The sequence below is a fragment of the Anoplolepis gracilipes genome, chromosome 7 (genome assembly GCF_047496725.1).
Source record: "Anoplolepis gracilipes chromosome 7, ASM4749672v1, whole genome shotgun sequence".
NCBI lineage: Eukaryota > Metazoa > Arthropoda > Insecta > Hymenoptera > Formicidae > Anoplolepis > Anoplolepis gracilipes.
This window is the reverse complement of record NC_132976.1, coordinates 1,701,962-1,716,771: the sequence shown is the minus strand read 5'-3', so window position 1 is coordinate 1,716,771 and position 14,810 is coordinate 1,701,962. Positions and strand designations below refer to the sequence as shown.

Genomic DNA, 14,810 nt, shown 5'->3' with positions numbered 1-14,810 from the left:
TATATATATATTCCGTTTTTATCCGTACTGTCTTGAGGTGCGTTGAACTGGCGCTCTCTGTCAATTTTTATCGTCTGTGCCAGCGTGTAGTTCCAAATATAAACTCCTTCGTGAATGCGTCTGTGCTATCCATTCTCAGTCGCCGGCTGCGATGGAGAGTTTATTTTCTAGTTTCGTGACACACGTGCACACGCGAATACCGTTCTCTTTCAGAAAAGCTTTCGGGGAGCTTCTCGAAGAGCGAGACTTTCATTCACAGCGTCCCAATTGTGTCGCTATCAGTTTCCGAATATCGTTAACAAGTTAGCCAATCGATTGCAGCCAGTGTGACCGATGAATTGACCAGATTGCTAATTATGACTTTTGAAATGTCACGCTGCGTTAAAGGAAAGTGAATAATAGATGACATTTATCTGTCACTCGTGTTATGAAAATTAAAATAGGCGCGATAAAAAAAAAAAAATCAGTGTCCGCCTAAAGTTAGAAAAATACAAAATAGGCATAACGTGGCGAGTAAATTGCGAGTTTTAAATATTAAATTATGAGATTGACACGAGATAAAGAAGATAATTTTGAGTCGCTTTTTATTTCCTTATACTCCTTCCTTTCGTAGGACGTGTGTATTTATGATCGAACCAGATGCTTTTATAAATAGAATGTAATTAAAAATAAATTTAAATCAATGCAGCTCAATGCCAATAAAAAAAAAATAAGCATAGCGGAGAGCTTCACTTATTCGAGCTTCGAATATAAAGTAACCATTTTTTTATGCTCGATACAAACGTGTTAAATTTTATTACGCGCAATACAAATATGTCGAAATTCTTTCGCAAGTTAATCTTTTGCGGTTGCTCGACACGTTCGGGTCTCGATAGCCGTTCGATCGTCGTCGACGAATCGATCGTCGACGATCCCCCGAAATTCGCGCAATTCCCGAATTACAAGACGGAACCCGAGGACCTGGCCAAGCATTTTGATCTGTCCGGTATAAAATTCATCGACGACGACGAGGAAGCCGACGAAGACGCGCCATGCACTAAGAACGGTAGCCGTCGATCGATCAGATTATTCTTTTTTTATAGAAAAGTGGGTTGATACACGCGGTAGGTCCGTAGATATTCCCCGCAGAGGGAGGATATATAAATAACCTGATGGGCAAAAAAATTACGAGGACAGCGTGGACTTTGCGCGCCGTATAACCAAGTTTTCGCAGTGCGACGCAACGAATTTACCTCGTCACGTATCTGGTTAAAATGGGCAGGTTAAACTCGCGTAGAAATATTTTTACCGATATTTTACCGAGAGAAATGACGGTCAGATTACGACCGACGATGGATATAAAAACACTCGCGCGCGCGCGGGATCTCTTGCGGGAGAAAAAAAAACAGAAAGAAAGAAAAAAAAAAAGGAACCATCGTCCGTACGAGAAGCACGGAGGGAGGCATTAAATTAATAATGGAATCACGGTGTAGCTTCTCGCGCGATATAAATGAGAAACGAAGGGAATTCGTCAGGCTCACGATATGCGCTTCACTTATCTCTGCTTTTCTCCGTTACACGGCCGCCGTTGTTTAACCGCGGCCTGGTTAATGGGTTATTTGATAGACGTGTTAAATACGCGATAAATTTGTCTAATTAATCCTTGGTGAATTGCCGACAGAAGAGCTGGACGGGCCAAACGCTGGGCGGATACGAGACGCCTGGGTTATCGCCGTCGAAAGGTGAGATAATGAGCGATTGTCTCGATAATGATAAAGACCATCTTGTTGGTACCTTTGGTTATTGCCTTATAATAGCTTATAGAGCACACGCACGTTCTTAGATACACGCGCGCGCGAATACGCACGCATGCGAAGCGGGAAATCTCTAATAAATGTGTGTGCCCCGCTTCTAGTGTAAATACATTGCTGTCGGGGCGCGGAATCGTGTGTATCGATTAAACGTCACATAAAAGGCGGTGATGTCCGGCGGGCGAATATGTGTTTTTGATCGAACGCGAGAATGCGTCATCTAAATGTCACGAGAATCCCACGGAAGTATGCGTTTCAATCGAGTCGATAATGACAGTCCGTGATGAGATATCGTGAAATCGGGAAAACTTCGCATTTTCAGATCTCTCCCTCTCTTTCTCTCTCTCTCTCTTTCTTCTTTTCTCTATTTTCTCTCTTTCTTTTTTTAATATTCCTTCGCTATTCGGGAATATCGATCTTAATCTTTTTCTTTTATATGGATTTTATGATTGACGTTAATGACGTCTCAGTGTTAATGGCGGTAATATGACAGAAATCAATTTTGCACGTTTACTTCGATACTCTTCTTTTTTTTTTTTTTTTTTTTTTTTCTCAGATACAAAATTTAATCGCTCAAAGATATTATTTATCCCAGCCACGAAAAGCTTCAGTTATTATGATGTGTGTATTTTATTTGAAAAAAATTGCGCTTATTTACATTGCTTTTGATTACTTGGACTATTATTTTCCGAGAAAGTATGTTTAATAGAAATGGATAATCTCTTTCTCTCTCTTTTTCTTGTCTTGTCTCGTCTTCTCTTGTCGCTGTTACAAATTAGATTTCAACAACAGGTTTCATTCGCAATTTGCAAACGCAGTTGCATTTGCATGCGTTTCCAAGAGAGAAAGAGAAAAACTGAAAAAGAAGTGGCGAATAGAAAACACTGTCGTCTCTGTGTCCTTATTTAGCGATAAGGATTGTCTCACTCTCGTAACTCATTCTCTTCATTCTAGTATCTCGTTCGCCTTCGCACAAGGATAAACACAGCGACATGGCTTTTACAAACGGGCGTTTCCTCTGTTTGCAGGAGCGCGCGGGAGAGGCTGCAGAAACTGACGGCGCTGAAGAAGATCCAGCCGCGCGATATCCAGGCCATTTTACATCAGCAGGTACGCGAGAGCGTGGGACACGTAATTAGTCGAATCGTTTGTTAATATCATGTTCGAGCGATTCGATGGCTTTGCGACGAGATACGCGATCTTGTATACCTCTCTCTTTCTCACCACGTCGGGTAAAAAAAAAGTCACTTTTTACGCCAGAAGCCTTTTTAAGCAAGTGTGATTTTCGTCTCTTTATCTTTACACAGGTTACTAGGTCATTGTCTCTTTATTACAAAATTTTAAAATGTTTGACAGTTAAAGACATAAGTAAAATAGTTTTACTTCTGGCGGTTTAGATTTTTTTCCTTACATTTAATAATCTTACACAGAAAAAAAGTAAGTGTCAAATCAAAAACTTATATACTCATATGAACGCGTTCATTGTTTCATATATTCGCAACAATTTATAATCTTCTTAGAAGAATTTACAAATCTCAAATTTCAACAATATTATAATCTTATTTCAATACTTTGATTGTCATTTCAAGAATAAAATAATTATTTTAACTCTAAAAAATTATAATCTTCGATTTAAACATGTATTATTTTCTATTCAACATTTTTTTCTCTCCATGCAAGAAAATTATTCTTAAATAACAAGAATATAGTTTTTTTTTTTTTTGGTTAAACTATATAAAATGTCTTCGTCCAAGCAAATTTTCTTTATTTAACGCAATATAATCTCATTTCAAGATTTACGTTTTGAAACTAAAGATTATTGTCAAAGTAAGAATATTCTTTTTTTCTGGGTAGTAAAAGCAGTAACATTTAAAATTTCCTTTTTCTCCAAATTTCTTGAATTTAAAATATTTAGTAGCGCATGTTATACATAGGGTAAACTAGGGTATGATGGCCATAGGCTGTAATTTTTTCAATAATCGCTATATATAGTGCCCTTTTTTAGTCATTATCAAAGATAATCGATATTTACAGTAGTTTATGCGCATACATTATTCGAAATAACGATATTATGAATCTTATATCATATTTTTACTTTTAACTACCTGCAAAGTTTTTCATTTGCCCACTAAAAACTGTTACAACGTCGAATAAATGACAGTTAAGCTATCGTAATCGACGTTAGACATATTATAAAGATATGTAAATCGTTATATGACCTTTAATTTTTATTTTCGTTTTCACAATTTTTTTATAAATATTATGACCATCTTTCCGTCACTATGGTCATCTTTTCCTTAAAAGTTGGGTAAGACGGCCAATGCTTATGTTGTAATATTTTGATAATATAAAATTTCTATTAAATATTTCCCTTTTAATTTCGATAATATATTACGTAATTTAAGCTTCAGTGAAAATAATATGCCAAACACTATTAAAAAATAACAAAAATAAAAGTATGTTTTTTACATTTTAAAAAAACTATGGCCATCTTAACCGAGTTTACCCTATAGACATGCGTCTCGTAATCAATTCACGCGCGGAGGTATTCAGGAGCGTTAATTCGTTGACGGAAATACTGAATACAATCTGATCGCACGTGAATAGCAGGCGGAGAAGCGACGTTGCATTCTCGGCGTTTCTGTCATCCGGGCCGATTCTTATTCCGCTCTCGTACCGCTGCAAGATTCAATCCGACATGCTAAACAACCAACGCGTCCGCGAATCCCGCGCGGCCGCGGCCGCGGCCGCGACTGCGTGCGCGCGGATCGATCGGCCGCGAGCGAAATCGTTACGCGCGGAGGCTGCTTATGAAATGCGGAATGCAAAGTAAATGAGCGGAGTGAGCGGCGGCGGGCACGGCGATTATGCACGGCCTTGTTTACGCGAGAGTGCGGAGCTACGTGTGCATGTGTGCCCGTTTCTCTCGGTTGCATCGCTCGCGCGCCTTCGCGAGTCCGAATTCCGCCAGGCTCGAATAACGCTTTATACGATTACGCAATAATGAGTTTTACGAGATCGCCAATGACCGCGTTTCGTAGAAAAAAAAAAAAAAAACGAAAGAAAAGAAGAAAGAAGAAATGATATAGTATCGCGATATATTTCTCTCTCGACGAGAGCTACTGGAAATATATATCGATACCCGATGCTGATCACTGAATCGGCAAATATTGCTGTCACATTTTATTTAAAAGTACCGTAATTTTGAACAGGGACGGAAACCGATATTATTTAGATATATTCATATTTACGAACATGTAAAATTCTTCATCTCTCTGCGTGCTTTGTGAATATATATGGAAAAAAAAATTCTCCTCCCTCAAATACCTATGTTTGCATATTTTTTTTTTTTTTTTCAAATAGATATAAGATCGTACCTACAAGTATTAGATAAAATTAATTGCTTTTTTATTTTTGGGGGGTGAAGGGGAAAGGAGATATTGTTATCGATAAAAGTCTAAGAAAAATTATTCGTTATTAACTGCGCTCTCCGATTGAAATCTATTTTAGGGTAGTATGCGGGATTGTTTCGCGCGTGATTGCGATACGGCATGCGGGCTTAAAATCTCGTATAAGCAGACATGCAACGCAAGTTCTCGCGTAAAATACATTGGATGAAGAAACCGCATGAAGGATGTCGTAACGCACGATGACGGTCGTTAACGAGTTTTCTCAATATTACGATTCGTATCGTTTCCAGTGCTTATTGGCGGCTTATTTCTATCAACAGCACGGCGTATTATAGCCTTTTTTTCCATATTAACACGATAATTTAGTTGAAAGGCGCGCAAGGAATAACGGGATCTCGGATTAATTCATCGTCGCAATGATGGTATCAATCGGGAAATTGTCCGGTCATTCCACCGCATCAATTTTTTTTGTCAATTTTATGGCATTAGGATGCAGTGAAAAAGACACTTGAGACATTTAGACTAATGAGTTTTTAACGGAAAACGAGTTTTAATCATACTAATTTCTTATGCACATGGATCTATGTTAAATTACATATACATAGAGAGATTAACAGAGAGAACTACAGAATTAATTTATATACTTTCAAAGCTTCGACGATGTACGAATAATTGAGTGAATTAAAATTTCAGTGATATAAGATGCGATGAATAATTATTTATTATTCGATTATAAGAGAAAAAATGCAAGAAAAAGAATTAATCATATTATTCTTCTTATCTCATACATACTTTAAATCGTTTTATTTTTAGAAACATTTTTTAGGAAATTTAAAATAACGTTTTGTATAATGATTTATGCACGGAAAAAAAGTAAGTGTCAAATCAAAACTTATATACTCATATGAACGCGTTCGTTGTTTCATATATACGCAACAATTCATAATCTTCTTGGAATAATTTAAAAATCTTAAATTTCAACAATATTATAATGTTATTTTAATACTATAATTGTCAATTTCAAGAATAAAATAATTATTTTAAGAAAATTATTATTCTAAGAAAATGATAATCTTCGATTTGAACATGTGATAATTTCTATCCAATATTTTTTCCTCTCCATTCAAGAAAATTTCTTTGTTTAACGCAATATAATTTCATTTCAAGATTTACATTTTGAAACTAAAGATATTGTCAAAGTAGGAATATTCTTTTTTTCTGTGTGTATATAGATGTGCGAGGAAAAAATGTTACGAGAAAAGTGTTGTTAGCATTCCTTTTTCGTGACGATATCATCGTGACATTGGCCCGGTATCCACACGCTGTCCGTTTATCGCTAAACATTGCTGACCGGTTCTGAGTTTTATATAATATACGACACGTCGACGATTATCTCTTTTTACGATTGCATTTATGACGAATACTAATTTTTATTAAAATTAATATTGATTCTTTAACATTAACATAAAACGCACGCACGGCTCAACGTGTCGCGAATTATAGATATATGCTGCGCGTCGAAGGTAGAAATATTGCGGAGATTGCATTTTTTTTTTTTTCCTAGAAATGCGGAAGCACGCGCGACACGAAAACGAAGTGAAACTGTGCTATCCGGCTTCTGCCGTTTTTCATAAAGCTAAATTGAATACTACGCAGTATTACTGTCACGTGATCGCGATATATAATTCTACATTCGATTAAATTTTTAATCATCGTGCGGCTACATAAAAACAAAACGCAATCACGATGGGATTTATTATTCGCCGCGGATGTAGCTTCCTCGCGTAAAATTCGCATGAAATATAGTGGGATCTATAATATTATCGGGACAAATGTGACAGTTAACGATCAATCAACTCTTTACAGATTGATTTTCCAAAATAAAATCCAGCTAATGTATGTCTACTGAACTGTCTGTTTCAGATAAACGATGCGGTAGCGTCAACGAGCGAGGATTCCGCTGCGAAAGAGGTGACGAATGGCCAAATTACGGTTACTTTGGCGGACAAGTAAGTTTTATTTTCTGTTTTTATTTTATTCAACTTTTTTTTCTTTTTTTTTAGCAATACTTAAGCTTATTTTTCCCGCCTTAAATAATGTAGATTGTCGAGGATATAATTTTGTCGGTGTAATTTTTTATTATAAAATTTGAAAATTTTTATTCTTGAACTTAAAATTAATAAACAAGAGTTGAAAAATCATTTGTATCGAACGCACGGTATATAATGCTTTGCTTTGTGGACCCGCTATACTTGTAATTAGTTTCCAAAGGCTTAATAACCCCTGGGATGTTCCTGTCAAAGCGTAATAAACCATCAATGTAAAACCAGGGAAAATATGCACGATATAGGAAGCATCGTTGCAGGCCGGATATGACAAATTGCGATTGTCGCGATTGATATCCCTTTACAATGCTGCGTGTATTTGCCTACTTTTATTTCGTACAAACGAGGGAAAGGCGGAAGATATTTTTTTTAGCTCTCACTATATTTTATATTTCTCATATGTACATATATTAAAAGATTTAAATTAAAGGATTTAATTTAATTCAATCTTGTTTTAATTATTTTTCAGGGAATTGGGCACGAATGCTTTCTCCACGAAACTTAGCAACGGTACGATTCCTAAAGCATTAACGAAAGAGGCAGACATTCGAGTGGAACACATCTCGCAGGAACGGAAGGACGTTTTGGAAAAGCAACATAGCTACGAAGAAGCGAATCTCTTGGTTAGTACATATCCTCTTTTATACATTCTAAGTAGAAACGAGATTATATTAGGGGAAATTTATTTTGTAAGATATTTCTTTTTTTTTTTAATCGAACGATATGTCGAAGCGAGAGCATTAAAAATAACAATTTAAAGACGACGAAATATTTATGCTATTACAACATTAAGTTATGTAAATAATTTTATTTTAAACAACGGGTTAATTAAAACCCGTCAAAAAACATTTCAGCTATTTCTCTTTTCTTAATAAATTTTTCATCATGTAAAATAATCGGCTTGTCCCACTCAAAATCATGCCCAAATTCAACTCTGTGCTTGCTAACGACTGATTGATTGGTAGGATGTAATTTTATATTGTTAAGATGTTCTTGTGAATAAATTGAATAATTTTGGCTAGTCAGGTCGTTTTAATCCGTTGTTTATAATTAAATACTAGCGACTTTAATCTCTAACTTATAATTTTATTTTACACTAGATTTTGTAATATAATCAGAAGCACATGTACGGTTTATTACATATGCACACATACACAGATTGAACATTCTTTTTTTATGTCGTATTATATAAGCTGTGTACACAACTTATATTATAACTGTAGATTTCACAAACACATTTTTTTTCAACATTACATTATGTTGGCACCGATCGCGCGTACTTACATAAGTAACATCCGCTGTGGATTTCTTAAGTAATTATTAAACAGTTTCCCGGAATAGAGTAAATCAGCATCGGTAGTTTATCGTGCTTAATTGCGAACGTTAAGCACGTTAATGGGAGCCTTCTCTCAAGACTCGTGGGCTACTGTTATTTATGTTCCTCGCGGAATGTTTCTTTGAATTAACGATCGAGCTATACAATCGTAATATCATTTTCTTCAAATATTTCCTTATACGTTTAAAATAAAATTAAGTCTAAGCATATGCATGTATGCACCATTAGATACTATTATGTATATTTTAATACATTAATAATGGATATTGAAATTATCCGCACTGTCATTACGAAAATACTTAACGCATGTTAAAATACTTATGCACGATATACAAACAAGACATTTAATCAAGTAATGTCATTAAGAAGATATCTGTTTGACAAATTCCAAACTGATGACTCGAGAGAACGAAACGCGAAACAAGTTTGGACTTTTATCTTGGATGATCGCTTTAAAAAAATATAAAACTGCTTGTTTGCTCGACAGCAACCGGTGCAGGGCGGAAGAATCAGCGAACGACGCTCGAGCAGCCCTTTCCAAAATGGTCGGACAGAAGTGCTGATTGGCGAACCGGAGGGCGGCCCGAGGTCGCCGCGGGGATCGACGTCTTCGGCGGTGAACGACGGCAATTTCCTGAATCCACCGGACGAGCGAGACGAACCAATTTGCAGGTAAGTACGTCGGACTGTAAGTGCGCGAGTTTTAAGAGAGCCTAGGCTCTTAAAACTCTCCTCTTCAAATCGCTCGATCGGCGCTTTTCGCCATTCTATCGCCGTCCTTTATAGCGTAGGTCTATTCAATTCTCTTGTGCGATCAACTTTTCGGCATTTATCTACTAGACACGGTTTATCTTTATGACTCGGTATAAAAGTTTTTTTTTTTTTTTTTATTGGCCGCTCATTAATTAGTAATTAAGTGATGGTGATATCGTTTACTTATTCGGTCGCGATAATTAACGGTTGATTTCGCTGACAACAGGGTGATTAAGTGAGTCCGGCAAGAACTGTCTGATGGACGAACGAGATTTGATTCAGTGCTGGTGAAATTAGCATTTTTTCCAGCTAATTTGAATATGTGAATTTTAATTGTGAGTTTTTGTGATTATAATATTTTATCTGCTCTGTGCAAGCACACACCCTTGTGCTTTAAACGACAAGTGTCTAATGAGAGACAATTATTTGGATTACTCGAATCTATAATCCCGCGTGTTCTGCTTTACCCTGATGGAAAAGCATAAATTCAGCCGATGTCCGCTGGATGTCGCCATGAACATACTTAGCGCGATCTTTTATGAAACCGAAGAGGATCTCTTCGGTTAACAAGAGATAGGAAGATATAGTTTCTAAAGTAATTTTACAAGTATATACTCCTCTCTGAAATCTTTTTATTTTGTAATATAATACATCCTGACAATGTCATTTGACATGGTATTCATTATTAAAGTCATTATGTGAAATTTCCTTCATAATTTAACATCTATTAGCTTTTGATGATATTACATACATTGAAATCTTTATTCACTAATGATCTTTTTTGAAAAAGATGACTATCATAATTGCAGAAGAGTCTTCAAAAAATCCTTGAATTTTAATAACAATTTTAATTATTTTACTTTAGCAAAAAGAGAAAAAACAAAGATATTTGCAAAAAGCTATTATTTCACACAATTATTATATTTGATAAGCTTTAATTCCAAAATTTTGCGCGAGTGCGTTTATTCGACGCAGAGATGCAGGTAATTATTCGGCTTCTGCGATCAAGTACGAGCTAATCTGAAATGCATCGCGAGAAGAGTGCAAGGGACCGAGTTCGTAGTGTCAGAGGGAAAATTCACTTTGCGGAGAGTGCATCTTCGAATCGTCGACAGAGTCGATTAAATACGGTGATATCTGCCATGCGACTCGAGCACGAGGTCGAAGTGCCAGGTCGAAGCTCCACTCGACTCGACTGAGAGAGAAAGAGAGAGAGAGAGAGAGAGAGAGAGAGAGAGAGTCAAGTCACTTCGCCGGTATTTCACGCTCGTGACACACCCATCCTGAGCCGGTGTGAGTGCAGCCTAAACAATGCGTTTTCCAGTCCTCGGTATGCAGCGCCTCGACAGAGGCCTGATCCCTCTCTTCCTCTCTCCCTCTTTCTCTTCTTTTCTTCTTTCGCTGAATTTCGCCTTCTCCCTCCTTCCCTCTTTTCTTGCCGCGCAGCCTCTCGCTGTCTCTCCTTCTGCCTACCGTCCTCTCCTCCTTCGCGCGTTTCTAACATGACACGAGAGGGATGCATGCCATATATATATAAGGACCGTGCGGAGGAGAGAGAGAGAGAATGAGAGAGAGGGGGGGGGGGGACTTGAAGTGCGACGACTCGACACACGAGTGTAGCTGGGCACTCTTGTGGTACTCGTACCCGTGTATAAGATTCTCCAATTTTGCGCGCGTCGAACGAAAAAAGTCTCTTTTTCCGTCCCTCATCACGCGATTTTTTTGCCTTATAATCTCACAATTAACGTGACCTTCTTACTAAGAGCGTATTATTTAGGGTAAACTAGGGTATGATAGCCATACGGGAAAGATGGCCATAGGCTGTAATTTTTTCAACAATCGCTTCAACATAGTGCGCTTTTTTAGTCATTATCAAAGATAATCGATATTTACAGTAGTTTATGCGCATACATTATTCGAAATAACGATATTATGAATCTTATATCATATTTTTACTTTTGACTACCTGCCAAGTTTTTCATTTGCCCACTAAAAACTGTTACAACGTCGAATAAATGACAGTTAAGCTATCGTAATCGACGTTAGATATATTATAAAGATATGTAAATCGTTATATGACCTATAATTTTTATTTTCGTTTTCACTATTTTTTTATAAATATTATGGCCATCTTTTCCTTAAAAGTTGGGTAAGATGGCCAATGCTTATGTCGTACTATTTTGATAATATAAAATTTCTATTAAATATTTTCCTTTTAATTTCGGTAATATATTACGTAATTTAAGCTTCAGTGAAGATAATATGCCAAACACTATTAAAAAATAACAAAAATAAAAGTATGTTTTTTGGATTTTAAAAACTATGGTTATCTTACCCGAGTTTACCCTAAAGCTCGGTTGTTTGCAGGAAAGATTGTTACACCTACGACGATATTCGCTGTGTGCTCTCCTCCCTTCTCTCTCTCTCTCTCTCTCTCTCTCTCTCTTCTTTCTCTTTGCTTTTCTCTTGTTGTCAGATGCGGGCTCTCTCGAAATCCTTTGCGGAATCTGCCGTTTGTTGTTTCGCTGTCTGATTTTGAGTTCGCTCTGAATTCTTCAGCTTGATGAACAGGAATCGCCGCTTGTCCTCGAGGACTCGTTTAAAACTTTGCCGTCAAGCGGAGCGCAGGCGAACGACGGACAATAATTAATGCGCGAATTATTAACGGCGCGAGAAAAGTTTAATAGCGTCATAACGAGATGCGTCGACGTCTCGGACCTGGTCCCAACAGATCATAGGTAACTTATTCATGAGTTTGCGGAGCAGGTCGCTCAGGTGCGAATGAATGCGCTATTGACACGAGGGCGCTTTTTGATGAGGGAGACTGCAGAATGAATGGTCCAAAAATAAATGCGAAACAGGCCAGTCTTTTTCTCTCTCTCTCTCTCTTTTTCTTCTGTTGACAGAGAAAGAGACAAAGCATTATTTATCGTGAAATACACACACACACACACACGCACCCAAGTCTTCTTAAGCAACGGAGAGGAAGAAAAACGATCATATCGGTATCGTTTGTTTCTTTGAATCTTCAGTAATAATCTCGCGCGAGAGGAGGCACCGCGCCCGGAAATTGTCCCAGTTTTCACGCTTCAAAGCGAGACGCTTCTCGTGCGCGACGCATGATCCTAAAAGCCCCGCGTGATTATTGCAACTAACGCAGTTTTTGGTACGCGTGCAGAATTTCATTTGCACAAGCTGGTTTTTGCATTTTTAATATTAAATTGCAGCTTTTTTCGCTGCAAGCTATATCGCATTTTTTTTCTGACCCAAATCTTTTATGATAATATTTCCTACAAATTATCTTTTGAACAAGATCTTATCGCTTGAATTTAATATTAAGCAAATTTTACTGCGCTATTAAGGAGTGATAATAAAAGTTAAAAAAACATGAAGTGAAAAGAACGCATAGAAAAAAGAGAGGTGCTCAATTAAACCTTGCTGAAGGGTAAATTGATTCTAAATTGATTAAATCCGTTACTTTTTTTCGATTTTAAAAGGACAGCCTTTGAAAGATGTCAAATTTATCAGGCAACTAACGAGATAACATTTTAGTGCAATGTTTGTAGATATCACACGTTTAATTTTGTAACCTCGCGTTCGTTATCCGAGTCACCGATATCGATTCGTTCTCCTTCGTAATCGATATCGTCCAATATATGTACTCGGCAACTGCATTTACGCTTACGCGCGTCCGGCCGGAACGGTGACATTTCTTCACGTCGTAGTAACATATTTGCATCGAACAACGACTGCCTTAAAGGGACGAATGTATCGCGATTTCCTATAAGGTCATCTTTTGTGTGATGTATCTTATTATATGTATCATGCATTACAGCAGACAAGTTAATTTTTATTTATTTATATCTCGGTTTTGGAAAAATTTACAATCTTTAACAAATTCTATTCTCTTGTGACTGTTTCAATAATTGCTTTAATAGATTTTCGTATAAAAATAATCTCGAATTATTCGCGAAATGTCACTTGTCTCTTTTCTCACAATAATTCACGCAGAATAATCCAAGCTTAATCGACGGAGAACATTTCGCGTTGATAAAAAGAAAAAAGGCATCGAACAACGATTGCCTTAAAAGAACGAATATATCACAATTTCCTACAAGATCATCTTTCGTTGATGCACCTTGTACCTAATTATACGTATCATTCATTACAACAGGCAAATGTCAATATTTATTTATTTACATCTCGGTTTTGGAAAAATGTGATTAACAATCTTTAACAAATTCTATTCTCTTGTAGCTGTTTCAATAATTTCTTTCTCTGATAGATTTTCGTATAAAAATAATCTGGAATTAATTCGCGAAATGTCACTTGTCTCTTTTCTCGCAATAATTCACGCAGAATAATTCAAGCTTAATCTACGAAGAACATTTCGCATTGATAAAAAGAAAAAAAGGAAAACTATTTAGTTGAAAAATATCAAGCCCGATAATTCAATCGCGAGAATTCGCGCGCGAGAATCCGTGTAAACGGCGCGTTTGCAAGCGTTTTTCCGGATCGCAAAAAAAGCGGATAACAATTTGTGCGCGTACGTGCGAGAGATTCGCGCGGCGACATAGGGTCGGGTTGAGGCGAGCGAATTTCAAGTGCATTCCCGTGATTGAAGCCGTTCCTGCGGTCGTTCCTCGTCTCTCGTTATACATACACAACGCACAATCTCTTTTTCTCTCTCTCTCTCTCTCTCTCTCTCTCTCTCTCTCTTTCTTTCTTTCTGTGGTGGTACTCACTCGTGTGCGACACACAGTCGCGGAATACCGATTGCTCACTCTCCCATGGCGTTTCCTGTTCCGCGGCCACGCAGTAGTATATATTCCGCTTTCAAAGTGAAAAAAAAAAAAAAAACGAAAACATACGCGCAGAAGCAGAAAGAGGAGAGTGATGCGTGGATGAACAGACAGGAATGAGACGACAGACGCGGGAAGGTAGAACAGAATGAGAGAGAGGACCGGCGAGGGGCAGAGGAAAGGATTATATAGGTGGTGATGGAAATAGGGATGACGAGGATCAGTGACGTTGTATATATATGTATATATGTACCAAGAGACGACACGCCCGCTGTCCATTGTTCACGTCTAACGCATTATGCGCATCATTCCTGGCCTTTTACGCCGAGCTCCTCCGCCAAGTTCATGTTAATTCTCGAGGACTAATCTCAGAGTTCTCTGAATGGATTCTGGGATGGGAAGGATATATGGCTTGAAGGACTGATTTCTGTCAACTTTATACAGGATGTGTTTCGTTAAACCTACTAGGAAGTATATCGTGCAGAGAATTAGATCCCTTTAACATTTTACAGCATAACTTTTAATTACAAGCGAATTTTTCAAGTTGAATTAAATTTCTGGAAAATGCAAATATCACTCATAGCATTTACTTCTCCATTTAATTTGAATTGATT

General features: G+C 37.3%; 1 protein-coding gene across 8 annotated transcripts in view; it reads left to right on the top strand.

The window, feature by feature from the left end:
• LOC140668131 (protein PALS1) overlaps window positions 1-14,810 on the top strand; it is a 75,296-nt gene that overhangs the window by 17,916 nt on the left and 42,570 nt on the right. For 6 of the 8 annotated variants that reach the window (XM_072896806.1, XM_072896808.1, XM_072896809.1 and 3 more), the window contains 5 exons: window positions 1,661-1,721; window positions 2,819-2,900; window positions 7,124-7,209; window positions 7,775-7,928; window positions 9,129-9,313. In XM_072896806.1, coding sequence (XP_072752907.1) covers window positions 1,661-1,721; window positions 2,819-2,900; window positions 7,124-7,209; window positions 7,775-7,928; window positions 9,129-9,313 — 568 coding nt within the window. The remainder of the gene's footprint in view (window positions 1-1,660; window positions 1,722-2,818; window positions 2,901-7,123; window positions 7,210-7,774; window positions 7,929-9,128; window positions 9,314-14,810) is intronic. The other 2 variants (XM_072896807.1, XM_072896810.1) reach the window with 2 other exon arrangements.